Source organism: Anopheles marshallii, chromosome 3 (assembly GCF_943734725.1).
Source record: "Anopheles marshallii chromosome 3, idAnoMarsDA_429_01, whole genome shotgun sequence".
NCBI classification, from domain to species: domain Eukaryota; kingdom Metazoa; phylum Arthropoda; class Insecta; order Diptera; family Culicidae; genus Anopheles; species Anopheles marshallii.
In genome coordinates, this window is record NC_071327.1 from 41802958 (window position 1) to 41820311 (window position 17354).

General features: G+C 41.4%; 1 protein-coding gene and 1 pseudogene across 1 annotated transcript; both read right to left on the reverse strand.

Annotated features, from left to right (window-relative positions):
• Positions 1-2190: 2190 nt before the first annotated feature.
• On the reverse strand, positions 2191-4380 carry LOC128712617 (segmentation protein even-skipped). Its single transcript, XM_053807507.1, has 3 exons — positions 4254-4380; positions 3650-3852; positions 2191-2925 (listed from the first exon to the last, which is right to left on the reverse strand). Exons 1-3 carry the CDS (start codon positions 4378-4380, stop codon positions 2191-2193), a joined length of 1065 nt encoding a protein of 354 aa, XP_053663482.1.
• Positions 4381-13615: 9235 nt separating this feature from the next.
• LOC128714073 (L-dopachrome tautomerase yellow-f-like) lies at positions 13616-16070 on the reverse strand (annotated as a pseudogene).
• Positions 16071-17354: the final 1284 nt, after the last annotated feature.

Genomic DNA, 17354 nt, shown 5'->3' on the forward strand with positions numbered 1-17354 from the left:
ATTTTTATTATATCATCGTATGCAAGATTTGCAGATTTTTACTACCGCGGAAATCCTTCTGAAGGACTGCAGGGTGACCCACATAACATTTAATCTTGGATATAATACTTTAGAAAGCATGCAGATTAAAATATAACCCATCAGTAAGCTTATGGCATATTGATTTCCGTTTTCTTCAATATCATAACCATATACTTGCACCTGAAGCACCTTAGCTCCACTCATTAGGTTCTGTTCTACATCTGGCTGCAGTTTTTTCTGTGCGGAAACTCACCTTTTCATCATGTCTGCTTAAGAAAGATTTTACCTCCTCGGAATGCTTCCGTAGTGCCTGCTTCAAAATAACCCAGAATTTTTTATTTAGTTCCGTTGTGTTGAGGGAATTCATGTCCTTGAGTTAACTCATTTGGCTGCGTACTACTCCAGAACAATATTTGAATACGAAACTCGATCCAGCCAGAAGATCATGGGGATCTCCTGTTGCTTCGACAGAGGAAGCAGCAGGTTCTGTAAACAGTTTTCGAGACAGATTTCTCCGTTTACAGTTCCGGTACTAATGGCGCACTTCGTTTGCCACTTGAGCAGATCGCTTGCCAAATCAAGATTTTTTTTGACAAGCTTTGAAGGAAGTTTCTACTTCTTAACCTCCTACGGAACATCAAACTTGTGGTTGGTGGTGAAGAACAGGAGCCCCAAATGCTTTTACGTAAAAAAGTCCGGTTTGACGTAACTTACATCAACCATGATGTTTCATCAGCATCGGATGCTGATGATTTTCCGGATGATCGCACAAAATCTTTTCGAGGCGAAGCATTTGGGGAGAAGTTATTTTTTTCCAAATTTTGAAAAAGTAACAGCGATGAAAGTGCATGCTAAACAATATACTCTAAATAACTTAAAAATATCAAAATTCAAATTTAGAATTTTCAACAAAAAAAATACAATAGAGACACAAATACATTGCCCAATCATTTTCGAGCCGCTTTTTGTCGCAGTATCTGTAGGGTTTTTCATAGAATAACAATATAGTCTAACCGTATCAAAATGGTAATTTTCTACAGCATTTTTTGAAGTGGGTCGTCCTTTTTTAACTCAAATGTGTTTTGCATTTACCTTCAATACAGAATTATGTTTGTGTTAATCAATACTTTGTTAGTTATAGCTTTGACTAGATCGCAGCCCTATAGATACGATCCCGTTTATCACTTATCTGGTAAAATAAGTCGCTGTTAATCTTTCCGTGTCACCTAGACATACGTAGCCATTGACAAAGGCTGTTGAACAAACTAAATAGTATTACATGAACAAGTTTTTCATCATCACCGTCGGAGATTGAACATAATTGAACTCGAACGTAAAGAAAAGGGAATAAATACATTGCAAATTCAATAAATCTGCATAACTGATCGAAAAACCAATATAATATGATCAAAGTCAATAATAATCGTTCATATCGACCAATAACTGCTTGACATTTTATTAAGCTGATCAGGATAATAGATCTTTGCTATGAAACATCGGATCAATTAAAGCTAGTTTCCACGTGTGTGGTGTGTTCGGCGGATAATTTATCTGTGAAACACGAATGATGAAATATTGAACTTAACGAAAGTAAAACACCATTGAACAACATTCATGGTATGGATTAAAACCTATGTAAAAGAGTATACGGGAACTATTGCTATTAAAAATGGCAATTGTAAAAATCGATCAGATTCTCCGTCTGTTCAGTACGTATTAGAACTCGTAGAATTTTCGCTAAATGCCGCGAAATCACGCTCCTCCTGAAAAGCAGATTTGTGAATAAAATTTAATAACACTTTATGTATAAAATGGTTGACTTCATTCGTATTTATTACTGTGTTTTTTTCTCTCTATGTTTCATTAATAGATCGGACTATACATGTTCGATTAATTTTCTAAAACAGTGGCATTAGGCTAAACTTTACAATATCTACATCGTATGTCCTTCACGATTCCTTACAATCAATGGTAAATAAATTATTAAAACAAGAGAACAGTTTCACGTCCTACCCCATAGCCTTCAAACTAAATGCTTCATAATGTTGTACAATATGTCATTCTATGCACGTCTGCTAATGCGTTTGATACAAACGCGCAAAACCCGCGGGCGTTTCTACACATCACTTCGTCACGTGGAAGAAGTTCGATTCACTTCCGCTGCTTTGATTACACTTCTGACTTGTAAGGCTTGAACAGCTTCGGTTTCTCCGGTGTGACGGGAATTAAAGTAGTCTGAGGGCTAACCGACTGGTTGACGACTGCGGCGGCGGCCGCGGCCAGCAAAAGTCCTTTAGTCGATCCGTTCAGCGATTTCACCGGGCTTACGCTGGCGTTACTTGAGTTTGAGGTCGATGCGGAAGTGTCAAATTTGGATACGGACACGGGACTGAGCGAGAGTGCTGAATGTGGCGAAGCAACAGGGCTTCGGCCTTGGTGGTGAAGATGATGCTGTGCACTACCGACGGTGTCCTGCGGGGGCGTTTGTGCCTTGGGCATGCTGAGCGGTGCATAGGGCGACGGTGGCATACTGCCGGTGACCAGCATCGAGTTCGCCGCTGGATACACCCCGGGAGCCGTTGGTCCAGTGCCGGGTGCTCCGGGCAGTGTTGTGGTGGTTGTGCGCTGCGGGAGCGGATACGGCGCGTACCGCGGGTATCCGTAAGCGGTGAAGGAATGGGCACTGGCCGGCATGCTGTTCGCACCCGACATGACCGGTGGTGGAATGACGGGCATCTGAGTAAGCATCGGTGCAGGCGGATAGCCGTACGGCATGCCGACCGAATTGGCTGCGGCCTGCAGGATCGAGGCGGCGAACGCTGGATCCGAATAGACGGCTGCATACGGCCAGGCAACCGCTATCCGCTGTCGTTTGTCCTTCATACGTCGATTCTGGAACCAAACCTGGGAACAGCAGAGACAGAAGCACACAGAAACGATCCATTAGCATATGCTATTTGTGGATGAGTTACACGGTTCAATAAAGCCGCAAAACAGCGCAAATCGTGAATCATCAGCATTTGGGTGCTTGGCTCGGGAGCTTGGCAAAGGAATTTAAGCAGAAAGTTGTACACCAGCAGCAGCCACAATTAGCACCTTATGGTTGTAAAGCTTCTCCTTTATCACCTTTATCTAAACCCTCTCGAAAGCGGCCCAATGGTGGTAACAATGGGCTCAATTATTTATTTTCAGTAGCCACCGACACAACAATAAAAGTCGGGCAGTAAAATGCCCTCACGCGGAATGGTGGCCAGAGGCAAGAGAGGCAATGCACGGTGAAGAATGTGCTACCGATCGTTCCAATCCAAACAACTATATTTTCGTTTTGTGATTTCTCTTGGCACCGTTTGGAATGTGTTGGTGTGGTGTTTGGTCAGATCCGTCATAATCATAATGTTGGTGATCATCGGGCAAAAGCCGCCGAAGAAAGGATCGTGCGATTTTATTGACTTTTGCTGAGTCAAATGGGCCGACAAAGCGCACAATCACACGGGCGGCAACACCACAAAGGCAGGTGATAATTATATTAATTTTATAATCGTTATATACGATAATTGCTCGCAACAACTGTATTGCATCGCGACCCGTATTAGGACCTGTGGGAACAACATTGGGCACGAACTCTTACCTTGATGGTGGATTCGGGCAGATTCAGCTGAGCGGCCAGCTCACAGCGTCGAGGCCGTGAAACGTAGTTTTCCTTGTAGAACTCCTTCTCGAGTCGGGCCAGCTGATCTCGCGTAAACGCGGTCCGGTAGCGCCGGACAGATGGATCTAGTGGCGGTTGTTGGTTGTTTCCTCCGTGGTCCGACGACGGTGGGCTGTTGCATTCTGGATAGATAGCAGAAGGGCGAGTTTAGCATGTTTTTAGCACATGAAGTGACACAAATGCACACACACACACAGCCGGAAGCACGTGACGGATAGAAAGCAGATGAACTGGAGCCAGTTGCAGTTCCGTGTGACCTCACTTATCAAGGTTCAAGTGGTGCCGCGGCTTGCCTCAGCGACCAAGCAACCAAACAAGCAGACAGGCCAACGGGAAGGAGACTCTTTAGAAAGATGAGACCTTTTTTACACATGCTCCAAAGTACTTCCGCAGTTTAATTGCTTCTCGTTTAGCAACATCCACTTAGCGACCACTTTGATCTTCGACAAATCCATTTCGGTGTAGCTTACATAGGCATACTGTGACTGTGTGACCGGAAGTGGTTGTACTGCTTGATTCTTACCGCTTAGTGGAGATAATGGAGGCGACGCCTTCGTGCTGTACTGATGTGCCATTAGGTCGACAGCTAATCCTACGCTTGAGTCACGGTGCTGCAGCGCATCCATGCTGTAGTTACGGAAGCCTTGCATTTTCACTGAATATCCGTTCGGCAACCGTATTTAATCCAAATTTTGTTAAAGCTTCACTGTTCCGAGTCGCTCACTGCTGCACACTGCATCTAGTAACGCACACAATTGTTTGTAGCGGATAGTAATTCATAAAGCACAGTCAAGCACTGAAGCAAACAACGTACACACGCACACCTGCGATTCGAGCATATGCGTCAAGTGTGATAATTTTCGTACACCAAAACGGCACGACACGCACCAACGGGCAATCTTCTGCAAACTGATGCTGGGTTAGAAAAAAGCAACTCGTTTTATATGTGTTTTATGTACCGGTAGAACTTAACGAACGAAACGCCATCGTTTGTCCTTTTCCTGGTGCCGCAGTGCATACGGCTAGTTGTGTATCGGGCACAAAGGGGGAGGAGCCAACTCGGAAAACGCGCCTGCAGCGAATGAACGAAACAAAGAAAAGTTGGAAAAATACGCTGGAACAGCACATTCAAATCGCTCGATACGTGTAGTAAACAATTCGAATATTGTGGTAATTATCACTACAATGAGCTGAAAAATGATTCCAATACCTGTCGAAACCCGATTCACTGCCATGGCTCTGTCGCTGTTTATTATACTAGAAGGAAAACCAACGAATATATGACGTAATACAAAACTGTTTGCCGCAAGGATTATGATCCTTTTTGCGATTATTGCAGCATGATATCGCATACTATGTACCGGGCATTCCGCTACCCTATAACAAAACCACCTTCATCAACACTGTCCAGAGAGCTCGCTTTTATAGGATATAATCGTTTGAATGCTCGAATAATTTGATACGCTTGCAAAATTAATAACGAAGACATAGGCACCCACTATGTGCATGTAGGTGGAAACAGTACATAAAATACACGCCACCGAAGCCACCGTTGAAAAGGGATCCCGCAAGGAGGAGGTCGGTTGGGAGTTGAGAAGTTAAATACAGATAACGAACAGATAGGTACATAAGCATTTATACGATGCGCGGACCCGACATTTTCCACACCCAGCCAGGACATGGCCGTCTTTTGGCGGTGTTTGGGGCCAACATCATTGTGTGTTGTATAATCGCCTCTTGCCGTCCGTTTGTTCGGCGATACGTAAACCGGTGTTTGCGGGCAGGGCTTCGCAGGAAACCCGCCGCAGCGCTTGTGTGCATGCGCTTGCTGCTAAAATATTGGCAAAATTTATGATTTTGGGTAAGTTTTCGAGCATGGTTGATGATGGCGTTTATGCGCTGTATAATCGAACATTATTACGAAAGGAAATTGATATAAAACGGTTACATGCTGCAGAGTAACTACTAGTAACGGCAATAGTTGTTTCATTCTTTGCCGCATCCCAGGTACAGGCGTTGACTGTTCGCTAAACAAACAACATTAAAGCTCGTGAATAATTACCAACCGTGAGGTAGTGCGTTTTTGCAAATCGCTTACCCGTACAGCCACGAGTAGGCTGCTGGGAACGGTAAGAGCCGTATGTATATACGGCTGGATATCTCGCCCTCATCAGGGAGGGTATTAAGAAAAACAAATACAGGGAGTATCTAACAACGCCCATTAGTTTGGTAATTGGATGCTTTCGATTATCGGCCAACAATAGCTAAAACAAATATGTAATTTTATTGGTCTCAGCCCACTATCCCTTTTTTTGCTTCTGCTGCTGCTGTTATATCAGGTCAAATGCGATCGGATTGGTATATAGTTCGACGGAAGATGGTGCAGGAAAGCGCCGAGAGCGTGAGAGCGAGAGAGCACGGCAAGGATAATAATTTAGAGTGTCATTAGAGAATTTGCCTCTTAGCCCCCAAAACATAACCCCGAACAGGTTTACAGGGTTTGAGCCTTTGCAGCTAAGGCAGAAACCTTTTTTTTTATAACAGGTAATTGCAATAAGTCGTCGCACTAACATGCCAATCGCGGGTATTGGCAAAATGTGTGTTGATGAATTAGGAGGTCGTTAGCGTAGCTTCAATGGGGTATAAGTTCGAATTATAACTTGCTCCTTTCAATATCAAATACTTTCTGAAGTCATCAATCTTGTGTATTAAACTATGCTTTTTACATTTATGTTTTAGAAATCTCCAAACTAACATGTCGTATTGAACTGTTTTACAGGAATATGTTTATTCAACTATATTTCCAGAAGGTACACAAACGAAAAATCTATAACGATTCTAGTTGCTCTGTTCTTAGCGATTTCAGTTGCTTATTTTGCATCGGAAGATCATATTAACTTAAAATAAAGCTCGATGTTTTGTGAGATGGTCTGTGACTGACAGCTATTCTTCCGTAAAATAGCTTGAACGCTTGGCACTGGTTGAACCGGAGAGCAAAGGATTCTGTGTCAGACAGAGCTAAAAGGCTTAATCTGTGTATGTTTTGATGGCAGAGGGTATGTAAAACAATAACAATCTCCACCAACCATCGACGCCTAATACACCTCCCTTTACGGCTACGGTAATGGTAACACAGGGGAACAGTAAAATTTTGGGTAACCATTTGCCCAAATACCAAACTACGAAATTGCTGCAATTCATTGTTGTTGTGTTGTATAAACGGTATCGAACATTGGTAAGGGCACAGAAACGCCAACGGTAAAAACCAGAAGTGTAGTTAAATTTCAATCGACAACGACCTTGTCGGGAAAGATTGGGATGATATTTTTATGTTTATACAGCTTAATTAGTTCCAATAACCGCCTCCACAACCGCTATCGGTTTGGAAGCGATCCTGCAAAAAGCAAATGCCCGACCATCGCTGGTTCCCTTTTTTCCCGGTGCCCTCTTCATTGTGGGCTCACATCGGGGGCTGGGAGGTTCAGTTGCTTGTCCGGTATTCATGGTGTTAATAAGATTTCGCTATGCTCAGTAGGTTCCTAGTCCCTGGAACCCGCATGAAAATTAAGTTATATGGCTACCGAAAGGTTAAGCAATACATGTGAACCATAAGGTGACCGATGAAATGACAGAAAAACGGCAGTAAACTGAAATTCGTTTCGCAGACACTTTGGAACAAACACGAAGACGAAGGGAACGAGCAAAATAGAGAAACGTTTTGGGCGATACGTTCCTTTGCGGTGTCACAGCGAGGACCTCCATGGAGAAAAGCACAATAAACACCAACAGTGGTGTGTAAACATACAAAAACAACCAGCAGAGGCACAACACAACACAGCATCAGTAGTAAGGGCCGTTTCGTGTGTGTGTATGTGGAACTTGTCCTACGAACAAAAACTGATCGATGCGATGGACGTCAAATCGTCAGAAGATGTATGCAATTGTCGCTCATCTCAATTATGACAGGGTGGTCTGCCGATGGTGCTGTATTTTGGTATTGGATTGCGCAAATGGTTGTTTCCTTTCACAACTATATCATAGCTGCAAACCAACGGAACGCACCCACGAATGCTGAGCAAAGCTAGTTTGACAAGGCATGTGTCATAGCAATGTGCAACGATCCTTTCCTAGTACATATAGAAAACGGCAGGAAGATTGCTAGAGCAGTGGGGCTGGGGAAACGGTAGCAAAAAATAAAAATAAAAGAGGACAGAAAAGTGAAGATGATCTACTAATAAATCGTTCTGCGCTTATGAGCTATGACAGCTATATTGCGGGAAACGGCAAATGCTTATAACTTTTGAGGGAAACGAAATCATCGAGAATAAAAATAACACTCCTCCGCCGTGCGAGAAAAGCATCATAAAACATGAAGAGCACAGTCCATGTGCGCCCTAAAACCACGCGCGCTATAAAACGCAAAATTAATATCGATCAGACTCAGAAAAGTTGTATCCAAGGAAGCTGCGCGCTTAATGATGTTTCACTCTCCAACGCAGATGAACGACATCTTAAATGGTGTTTATGTTGTTTAACGGTGTGCGAGCAGGATGCCAGGAATGCCAAACATTGAAGCTTGCGTTAGGCAGGAATGGTGGTGGAATACATTTTAAGACACGCGTCTTCGAAGATTATGACACAAAGTTTGTTTGGTGTGCCCGCTGGTACGATGTTGGGCGATGTTCGGTTCATGAGAATTTGGGGTTTAGCGTATCATTTTACATTCCGTTAAACCGTTGGACTAACAAAATCGTACCGTTTTTTTTTTTCAGTAAAGAGTACATACTCCATTCTTTCAATACACGCGCATGCGCATTGCTATCCAGTGAAAGGGACATGGAACACCTCGAACAGTAGTACCTAGCTGTTGCTAATGCGCTCTGTTTACCCAGCAAATGGAACGTCGCCATTGAGTGTGTTCTGTGCCCTAGAGCACACTAGAAATGGCTTTTTTTCTGCTCTACTATGTAACACCTGGAACAGAGGGTTTAGTAGGCCGTCAGCCCCATGACGTATAAATTTGATTACCTGTAGCAAACAGATAGCAGACGAAAGTCTTTTCTTGCAAACCGAACAGGGTGCAAATGTGTCAAACGTGCGAATCGTTCCATGCATTATTAATTGAATTGTTTCTGAGCTAAAGAGATGCTGCTTACCGCTCATCACGGTTGTTATACCGTAACCTCACGTAATGGATATAAATTTGGCTTACATACCATATATTTGTGCAACATTTTGTACCATCATTCGAAACGTAGTTTATTCTGAATCGGCAAATTTTCTATACATTCCCCGATGTCTCCAAACGAACGTTGAAGTAAAACAAAGAGAGATTCATTGAAAAATACGTTTTGCTAAAATATTGTTAATTGAATTTTGTAGCTATCTAATTATGTGGCGAAATGTACTTATATGCAAGAAGCAAGTTGAATGGTAGCAATTCCACAGGGATTCATACTTCTTTGAAGACAGAGACTTGTCGTTAAATGACTTGGTGGTATCGTATTTAATGTTTATTTTAATCTGGCGTACAAATTTCGGCGTTGTTTAACGTTAACGAATAAGAAACACTAATCAAGGAATTAGCAGCATTTTACGAATAAGAAACATTGGCCATAATTGTTATTTACGTATGCAGCGTAAACACATGATTAAACACATCTATACATCTAAAAACGTATCCTACAGGAAGAGATCTTTTTGTACACCCTGTTTACAAACAATAATTTCAGCAAGTTTTAAAATGTGTATTGAACATGCATTGGCATGAGAGGATATCATTGTGGGCAGGAACAGGAATATATATTTTTTTTCATCTTGCTTTGTTTAAACAAACGGTTTCGAGCTGAATAAACATGAATATATTCTAAGAAATTTATATTTTTACAATGTACTTTATCGTTCTAATAACTAATATGAATGTACTAAGAGTACATAGAAATAGAAAGATATAAAAAGTAAACAAAACGTTTCAACCTCTTTTTGATAACGATTAGCGATTGATCAATGTTTGACTCCATATTTACACGAATATTCGTTTCAGGCGGTTGTAAATAAAACATAAATTTGAAGTTTTCCTCCGATGTTCAATTAAACGCTGACCTTGCATTATTCCTTTCCTTTCTCTAGCTGATGTTACAACCCAAAGGTTCAATGTACATCGATCAGCTTGTAGAACTACTGATTTGCTTACTTTACAACCTAAACCCTGCAAGAATGGCCGGACAAGATATGTAGTGAAACGTTTTATTACACTATCGTAAATGAATGAAACAGTGATGAATTGTGATGAAACAAAATGGCAAAAGCAGGGTGGAAAAAAAAAACAAAACAACAACAGTCGGCTTAAAGATGCTCAGCTTTCACCTTTTCTGAAGCAGGGGCAATTTAAGAAAATGATCAATGTTCAGTTTGAATGTAAAATTTATGCGCCCTGAAATGGAATGGAATAGGATGGAACAATTAGCTTTTCGACCAGTTAATTGTTTCAAGACTGCAATATGTTATATTAGTTTGTTTACGACTAAATTGTTGCAAACTTTCAGTTTTACAAACCATTTTTTGACAACCTTTGTTGTTTTGAGGATAACAATTTTCCATAAGTAAAAGGGACGATAGACGATAGAAGGAATCTGCAAATGAAAATATATATACATATATGTATGTATGTAAATATATTATTTATATCTATATACGTATAATTATATGACACAGATTTAAAAAAGAGCTAATAGAATATGGTCTCTAATATTGTTTAATATATTAATAATTAAGAAAGGAAATGTTAAGAATGTACTTTCTGAAGATTAATCGTTTTAGGTGCAGTTTATTTAGGAGTCGAGAGAACAGAGAGAATAACGAATCAAAATAGTAGAATTAACTGAGAGTTTTAATGATTGTGTGGAGAAAATAGGCAAATCTACTGATAACTTATTTGTCAATCCCAATTAAAGCCTTTGAAGGAATCGAACACATTGGCATCCGAGAACAACAAATTTGTAGATGATAAAAGTCACAAATAGTCATCAAAATTGGCTATTGATCTGTAATCTTTGCTATGGCGAAAATATTCATTCGGCAATTCATTGAACACATTAGCAACGTTGTTGCGGCCGTTTAGCATTCCGTAGGCTGCTTATAACTTTCATGCAGCAATACAGCGTGGGTTGAGGATCAAATTGTATCTAAGCTATGTGCTATTGAACTTTCTTTATCCTTTTTGCTGAACTGAACGATATCTTAGGCTTAATTGCAGCTCTAGACTGATTGCTAAGTAGCCAGTAGCCAGTACCGTGAATTGGTACAGAAAAACTGTCCAAAAGGCAATGGTGGATTTGCGCTTGTGGGGGCTCTCAGCGGGAAACGATCGAAATGCTGATACTGCAAATATTTGAAAATGTAATGAATTCATATTTTTAAAATTTTGACTTATTTCTCACCGCAGTATTTATCGTGAAAAAATAATGATAAAATGATAGTCTACTACTGCTTAGGTTGAGAATGTCTGGTGTATTTAATGCAATAGCACAAAAATAAAAAAGATACTCGTAGCAATTTTCCCTACCGTATTAGTTGCTACACATCGATCGTAGATCGTAGAGTATGTATGTATGAAATGTATGAACATGTACACGCGTACTCGCTTAGATAACGGCACCGCATACGCACACGGCACAATGTGGTACAATACCGTACAAAATAGGTAAAGAAGTTACATAGGGAATTGTTGAGTAATTCGATTATAGCTATAATATTCTGATGCCGATCAAAATTGCCAATGTTGCTTTCGTTGAGGCCAGTATTGCATAAGGCTTGTAGTGTTAAGGCAGTTGTTATTCGTTTGCTGTTCATAAGGTGTTGCGAACCATAATGGCATACAATGCTGTGCTTTCCTTTCGAACTTGCATATGAATATGCTGAATCTTTCCAGCATATTCGCGGATTGTCAAAGCAATGCTTTAATTCTTAACTCGTAAAATGCTTCAACCATCCTCTGGCCATGCCATCCAGCGACACCAATGTGGAGTCGAGAGCAAACCATCGGTCAGAGATATCAGTGGTGATCTATTGCAAGATCTATCTTCAATGGGGACTGAGAGCTGAAAGTTTAAGGTCTGTACGGTCAGACTCCCAGAGATACATATCCATCTCGTTCCTTATTCAACCTTTTCTGGTGTCCAGTTCCTTGCGCGAATCATATTCGTCGCCAGCTACTTGATCTATTTCAATTGCAAGGAGTCTCGAATCCAGCGCAATACTTACAGCGCTTTACATTTTACTGTTATGTACTAAATAGGAACCGGCTACTCGAGAATTGTTAGCGTTTTGTACTGCGCAATGAAAGATAATCTGCGCAAAATGTACGGAAGGCAAAGTGCTACTACGCACAGTATCTAATGATGTGTGAAATACGTGCATACTTTAAGTGACCATAACTTCACTCCAATGTTTCATATATTTTTTAATCAACGATGCGTGACGGAGAAAAAAACACGTGTGCGAGGAGGACAAACTTAATCAACCCACCTATTCGTACAAGATCGATGTGCGCTACGTGTACATGTGTGGGAGAGTTACGGTGGGGAAGTGTACAGCGTGAGAGAATTCATCAACGAGAAGCTTCGATGAACGTGCTCATTCCGTATGGGAGCAAGCAGGAGAGAGATAGCGGTTAGAGCGAGCACTTTCAAGCTTTGTACGGCGCTATGTCTAAATGTTTTATGGTAATTGTTGATACAATCGCATTCTTACCCTAACAACAACCAAAGAATTGAAATTTGTGTTTATTCTATTTCCATTTAAGTACCTCTCAAAAAATTTGAATTTAGTACAGGCAGTCCCGTGTATCTATGAAAGTTTAATTTCAAGGGTGATTGTAGGTTACCACTATGCCGTAATGAGGAAATATTTCACTGTTTCGAAACTGTGAAATTTATTGATGAAAAATATCAAAATAGCCTAGGTCAACAAAAATAGCCACAGAAAATAAACACAATGTCGCTAACGTCGGACGAATTAGCTTGACGAATGTCGGCCGCTAGAGTGCTCCGATGATAGCGCCACCTGTTGTCATTTATCTGTTTCCTTATTTTATCTATGTTTCGCCTAGGTATCGTATGTTTTCACGGCCATGTTTCATTTTCGCCTCAATTGCAAGTTAAAAACGGAAAATTTTTCATGATTTCTGCTGAAACTATTCATTCATTCGCTAAAGGTTTTACGGGCGAAAATTAGAAAATGTTCTTTTGTTTCGTTCTTGCTACGCTAGGCAATTTCTCCATCTTTCTCTGGCGCATAGTTATGACGTCATTATGCGTAAGTTTCTGTTGTCTCTTTTTCGCATCCGAGCAGCGTAGATTGCACATATGTAGTTGCACTTTCACCGGTGATGTAATGTTCATCGTTAACAGCTGATCGTCAAAACAAACTAATGCAGTGATAATTTTTTGGTAGTGGAATTATTATATATTACTCAAATATTTGTTTTTCAATATTGTCAAAATAAAGAAATAAGACTGTAGTTTCGGATGATATTATTCTAGGTTGTTAAGGCATTGATTTCATAACCTTCTAAAGTAAAATTTGGTGTGTTAAAGAGATAAGAGAGAGATAAAATCAGTTTCTCTGTTCAATACCACTTTGAATTCTAATGTTAATTGAAATTTTAACATTTGGCATATTTGACATGCCGGTAAAAAAGAGATTGAATAAAAATTCAATAATCTACCACTTTCGGAGTTAAAATAGAAGGATTTAGTGTAGTTATCCAGTTTGGGTATAGAAACAGTTTAACGTCGTAATGTTCGTTACTTTTATTGGTAAAGAAGCGTTGTTCTGAAAGAGAGCTTAGTGCTTGTTTGTTTTGAGTTATGTAGATTTATCTGCTTACTTATCACACGGTGTTCCCTTGATGATGTCTCGAGTATCTCCCACCAAAATGCGATAGTTGTACTGCTCTGCATCCAAGCTGGTGAAAATAAACATGGGCAACCGATCAGACAGTACCCACAGTGTTCCCTCGTTATCCACCTTCAGATCGTTCGGAAACACAAGCGCATCGCTGTCCGAATCAACCAGTCCCTGAGTGTCTGCGGTAAGTGGCATGACCGTATTCCAGCAACCAACACCGTCCTTGTTGACTTGCGTGTAGAAAATGACACCCGTTTCCGAATCATAGAATTCGGCAGACGATTGCGAGTTTGGTCCACGGTCACCCAACAGTTTGTAGTCATAGTACGCCTGGGGACTCTGCGCATACGATTCATTTTTCAGCACCGTGTTCGATACCATAAACTCCTTAGTGCTGGAAAAGGCGTGGAAGTACACGGGTCTGGTACCGTCCTGCAAGCGTTTACCCACTGCCATACCAAACACACCGTCCGTCCATTGGAAGTTGACACCACCGATGTTATAGTCTCCCGCGAGCGGATCAAAGTGGAAGAAGTTATGCTTAACGCGCCACGATCGATCTTCAGCCAGAGAATACACGATCACCGCATAGCTTCCCAGGTCCGGTATGTAGGCATGAGCATTGTCGCAATCTCCTCGCTCTGTGTCAACGATCTGCAAATGAAAGAGTTTGGCAGGATGACACAGCTTCAACGTTCAATTATTGTTTGGTACTTACGACATTCGCAAAGAATGAATCTTCCTTAAGTAAGGTACTGTTGAAAAAGTGTCGCCGAATGAGTTTGTCCGTATACAAGTCAAATAGTACAAGCGAAGGTGGAGCGTATTGAACAGCATCGCCGAGAATATCTGCAAGCCCGGTGTCCATAACCCATAGACGATCGCACTCATCGGCACGAACCCGAAAGGTGGAAATGATGGATGCATTATTCTTCAAGTAGCTTGATCCTTCGTCTGATGCTCCATTGCGCTCTGAAAGCCGGTAAGACAAGGTGTAGGTAGGCAACATTTGAAACGGCGAAAAGAGGCTTGATAATTATCTAAAAACTGTATACGCTACCTGTAGGAAGTTGATTTTCGTCCCATCCCGGGTAAGGGTGTAAATCGGGACTCATTCCGTCGGACACGTTAACGTACGTCAGTGACGCTGCTACACCTGACTTCCATCTGTGTGTACACATGTGTAGTTTTTAGAACATTGAATGAACATTTATTTTATTATCCCAAAAACGAGGAATAAGACTAAACTATCTTAGGCTCAGATATCGTTAAGGCTAATTAAATTAACTATCTACTTTTTCTGTATCGGCAACAACAACCTCAAGAGGCCTAGGCCTGTCATTTCTGGCTTCCTGTGACTTTATTTACCCGTAGATGGGTAGTCAGTCTTGCGTACGGGGGATTGGTTTGGATGGGATTTTGGTCCTGTCCGTTCGTGTGAAGAACTCCGCCGCTACCATCATGCCACCGGGACGCCGCAATTATCCACAGCGTTCCGTAAATTACAGAAACTTTTCGACAGCCTCTTTTCGTCAAGGTAAGAAACTATGTTTACGTCCTTTGCAAAGTGAATTTAAGCAGGGCATGAGCGCAAGGAATTTTTCGTTTTCGCAAGGAAGCAGTTGACATTTATACCTTCTTCCAATGAGGCAGCCTTTCAAGGGCAACCCCTTTCGTTTCGCTCAAGAACATTGAACGTGTTAAGCAGCTTAATTCATGCTTCAGTGTCAGTGACTTTAACTCAATCTCACGGAAGGAATTGTTCGGTGGTGCTGTAAACCAGTTTTTTTTTTAACAGCACTGTTCGTTTGTTCTGTGTAGAAGTTGTCTCTACGACCACTGCTAAACTAGGTGTGGCTTCATACACTTTCTATGAGTTTACTAATGTCAGGCAATAATTTAATCCTCAGCATTGGGCGCATGCGCTACGTGAGATCCTTCCTACTATGTGACCAATTATTTAAATGAAGGTTTTGCTAATCTCCTAGCAAGTTATAGTCGTTGTACAAATTTTTAACATGCAACTATAACTAGAACTAGAATAATAATTGTAAAAGCACCGATCACCGACCAAGCGCAATGATTAACGCACGAAAACAACTGAAGAACGCTTCTCCATAGGAAACAGCATGCTTTCACTAACACCGTGTAACTTGTACTGTTGTTGTTAATAGTTGTTATTTTGTTATTACCTTGGAACCGTGATAAACAGTTTGTCTCGCCAGCGTTCTAGACCGAGTGGGAGATTGTTGTGTACGATATATTTTCCGGCAGTTAATGCCTCCTGCTTAACATCTTCCGAAGGCCAGGCGAAGGATACCTCACGCCACTTAAACTTTTCCTTAAGCTTCACACCATACGCATCGGGTAGCAACAACAGCGCCCCTAGAGCGGCAATTGAAAGCACCAACCTATGTGACCCGAGTTTCATCACTGAGCTGTTGTTTTGTTTTATAAACGATCCTCTATTATGCACTGCACCAAACGATCGCTGTCACAGTTTGTTCTACCAATGCACCAAGAAAAACAAGCACCAATATGCGCGGACGCGTCCGAACAGCACCACGAACAATCGCCAATTGATGGCACAAGCGTGTTTGCATACGAGAAAGCCTATCCAGCGACAAAAGCAGCGATCATCGGCTGTGTGCAGAGGCTGGGGCTCTCGTAAAACCGGCTACTACCAAGCGGCCGCTGTATCATCGCGGCATCCACGAACCCACGACGCGTACCGGTTTAGTTTCATCGCAGTGTTTTTCCCTGTGTTCCTCTTTCCGTTTTTCTTTTTCTTTCCTTTTCTCTTTCTCTCTCTCTCTCTCTCTCTCTACCCTGTGATCTTCATCTGGCAATCAAGCTCAGGCTTATGTTTGTACTAAATCTGAAATCAATTTGATCGATCCACCTAGCGTTGTTGATGGTTGTTGCGAAAAAAGAAATAGCTTAACACCATCGGAACTTTTATTCTAGTTGCGGGTATACCACAATCGACAGGAAACATTTTTAAATCGAAATCTATACAAATATATGTGTACTCCATTTTGAATGGTTTCTCGCTGGCACTGGCATCGATTTAACAGATAAAGTAAGTTGGGCTAGTGATGAAAACATCGAGAGGCATAGTTCCTCTTGAATTGCATAAGATCACTTGTCTTTACGTGACGAACGATCACGATCGCGATCTTCTAAATTATAAACTTGGGTTTGAGCGCGTACCACCGTGTTGGGTTTTTTTTTCTTTTCTTTTCCGTTTTAGCGTGCTTACCGTCTTTCTGTTGCTATTTGTTCAGTTCACATGGATGTGGGGAACACTACTCCGAGCTGCTGACACTCGCCCCCAGGGGAAACGCCGAGGGCGGGCAGGATGTGAAGGGATCAATTGGAAGTAGTTTAATATTCAAACATCATCCGATCGGCATCCAAATCCAATTCCAAAACGAGGTACGTCAGCCGGCCATTCATTTACACCGTTCCATTACGACTCACACAGTACGGTAGCGTGAACTACTTTGTCGTGGAGAAGATTTTTCGGAGCTTGTGTCTAGTCGGTAGCGAGGAAGGTTGAACCAGCCATCAATCAACTACAGACAATCGATCAGTCGTTGAACTTATTTCCTGGTGATTACATAAATTGTACTGGTGTATATGTTTTTTTCTTTCTTATACTAATTTTCACTGTAGAAAATCCAGTTAAAATGCGCTAGCTTCTGTGAAATAG

Bases quoted from the DNA above. Each gene is read 5' to 3' on its own strand.
- LOC128712617 (XM_053807507.1), bottom strand. From the start codon at position 4,380: ATGCAAGGCTTCCGTAACTACAGCATGGATGCGCTGCAGCACCGTGAC. The intron at 3,853-4,253 runs GTAAGAATCAAG...CTATCTATCCAG, and splicing joins TCCATTATCTCCACTAAGCG to AATGCAACAGCCCACCGTCG. The intron at 2,926-3,649 runs GTAAGAGTTCGT...TGCTGTTCCCAG, and splicing joins TGCCCGAATCCACCATCAAG to GTTTGGTTCCAGAATCGACG.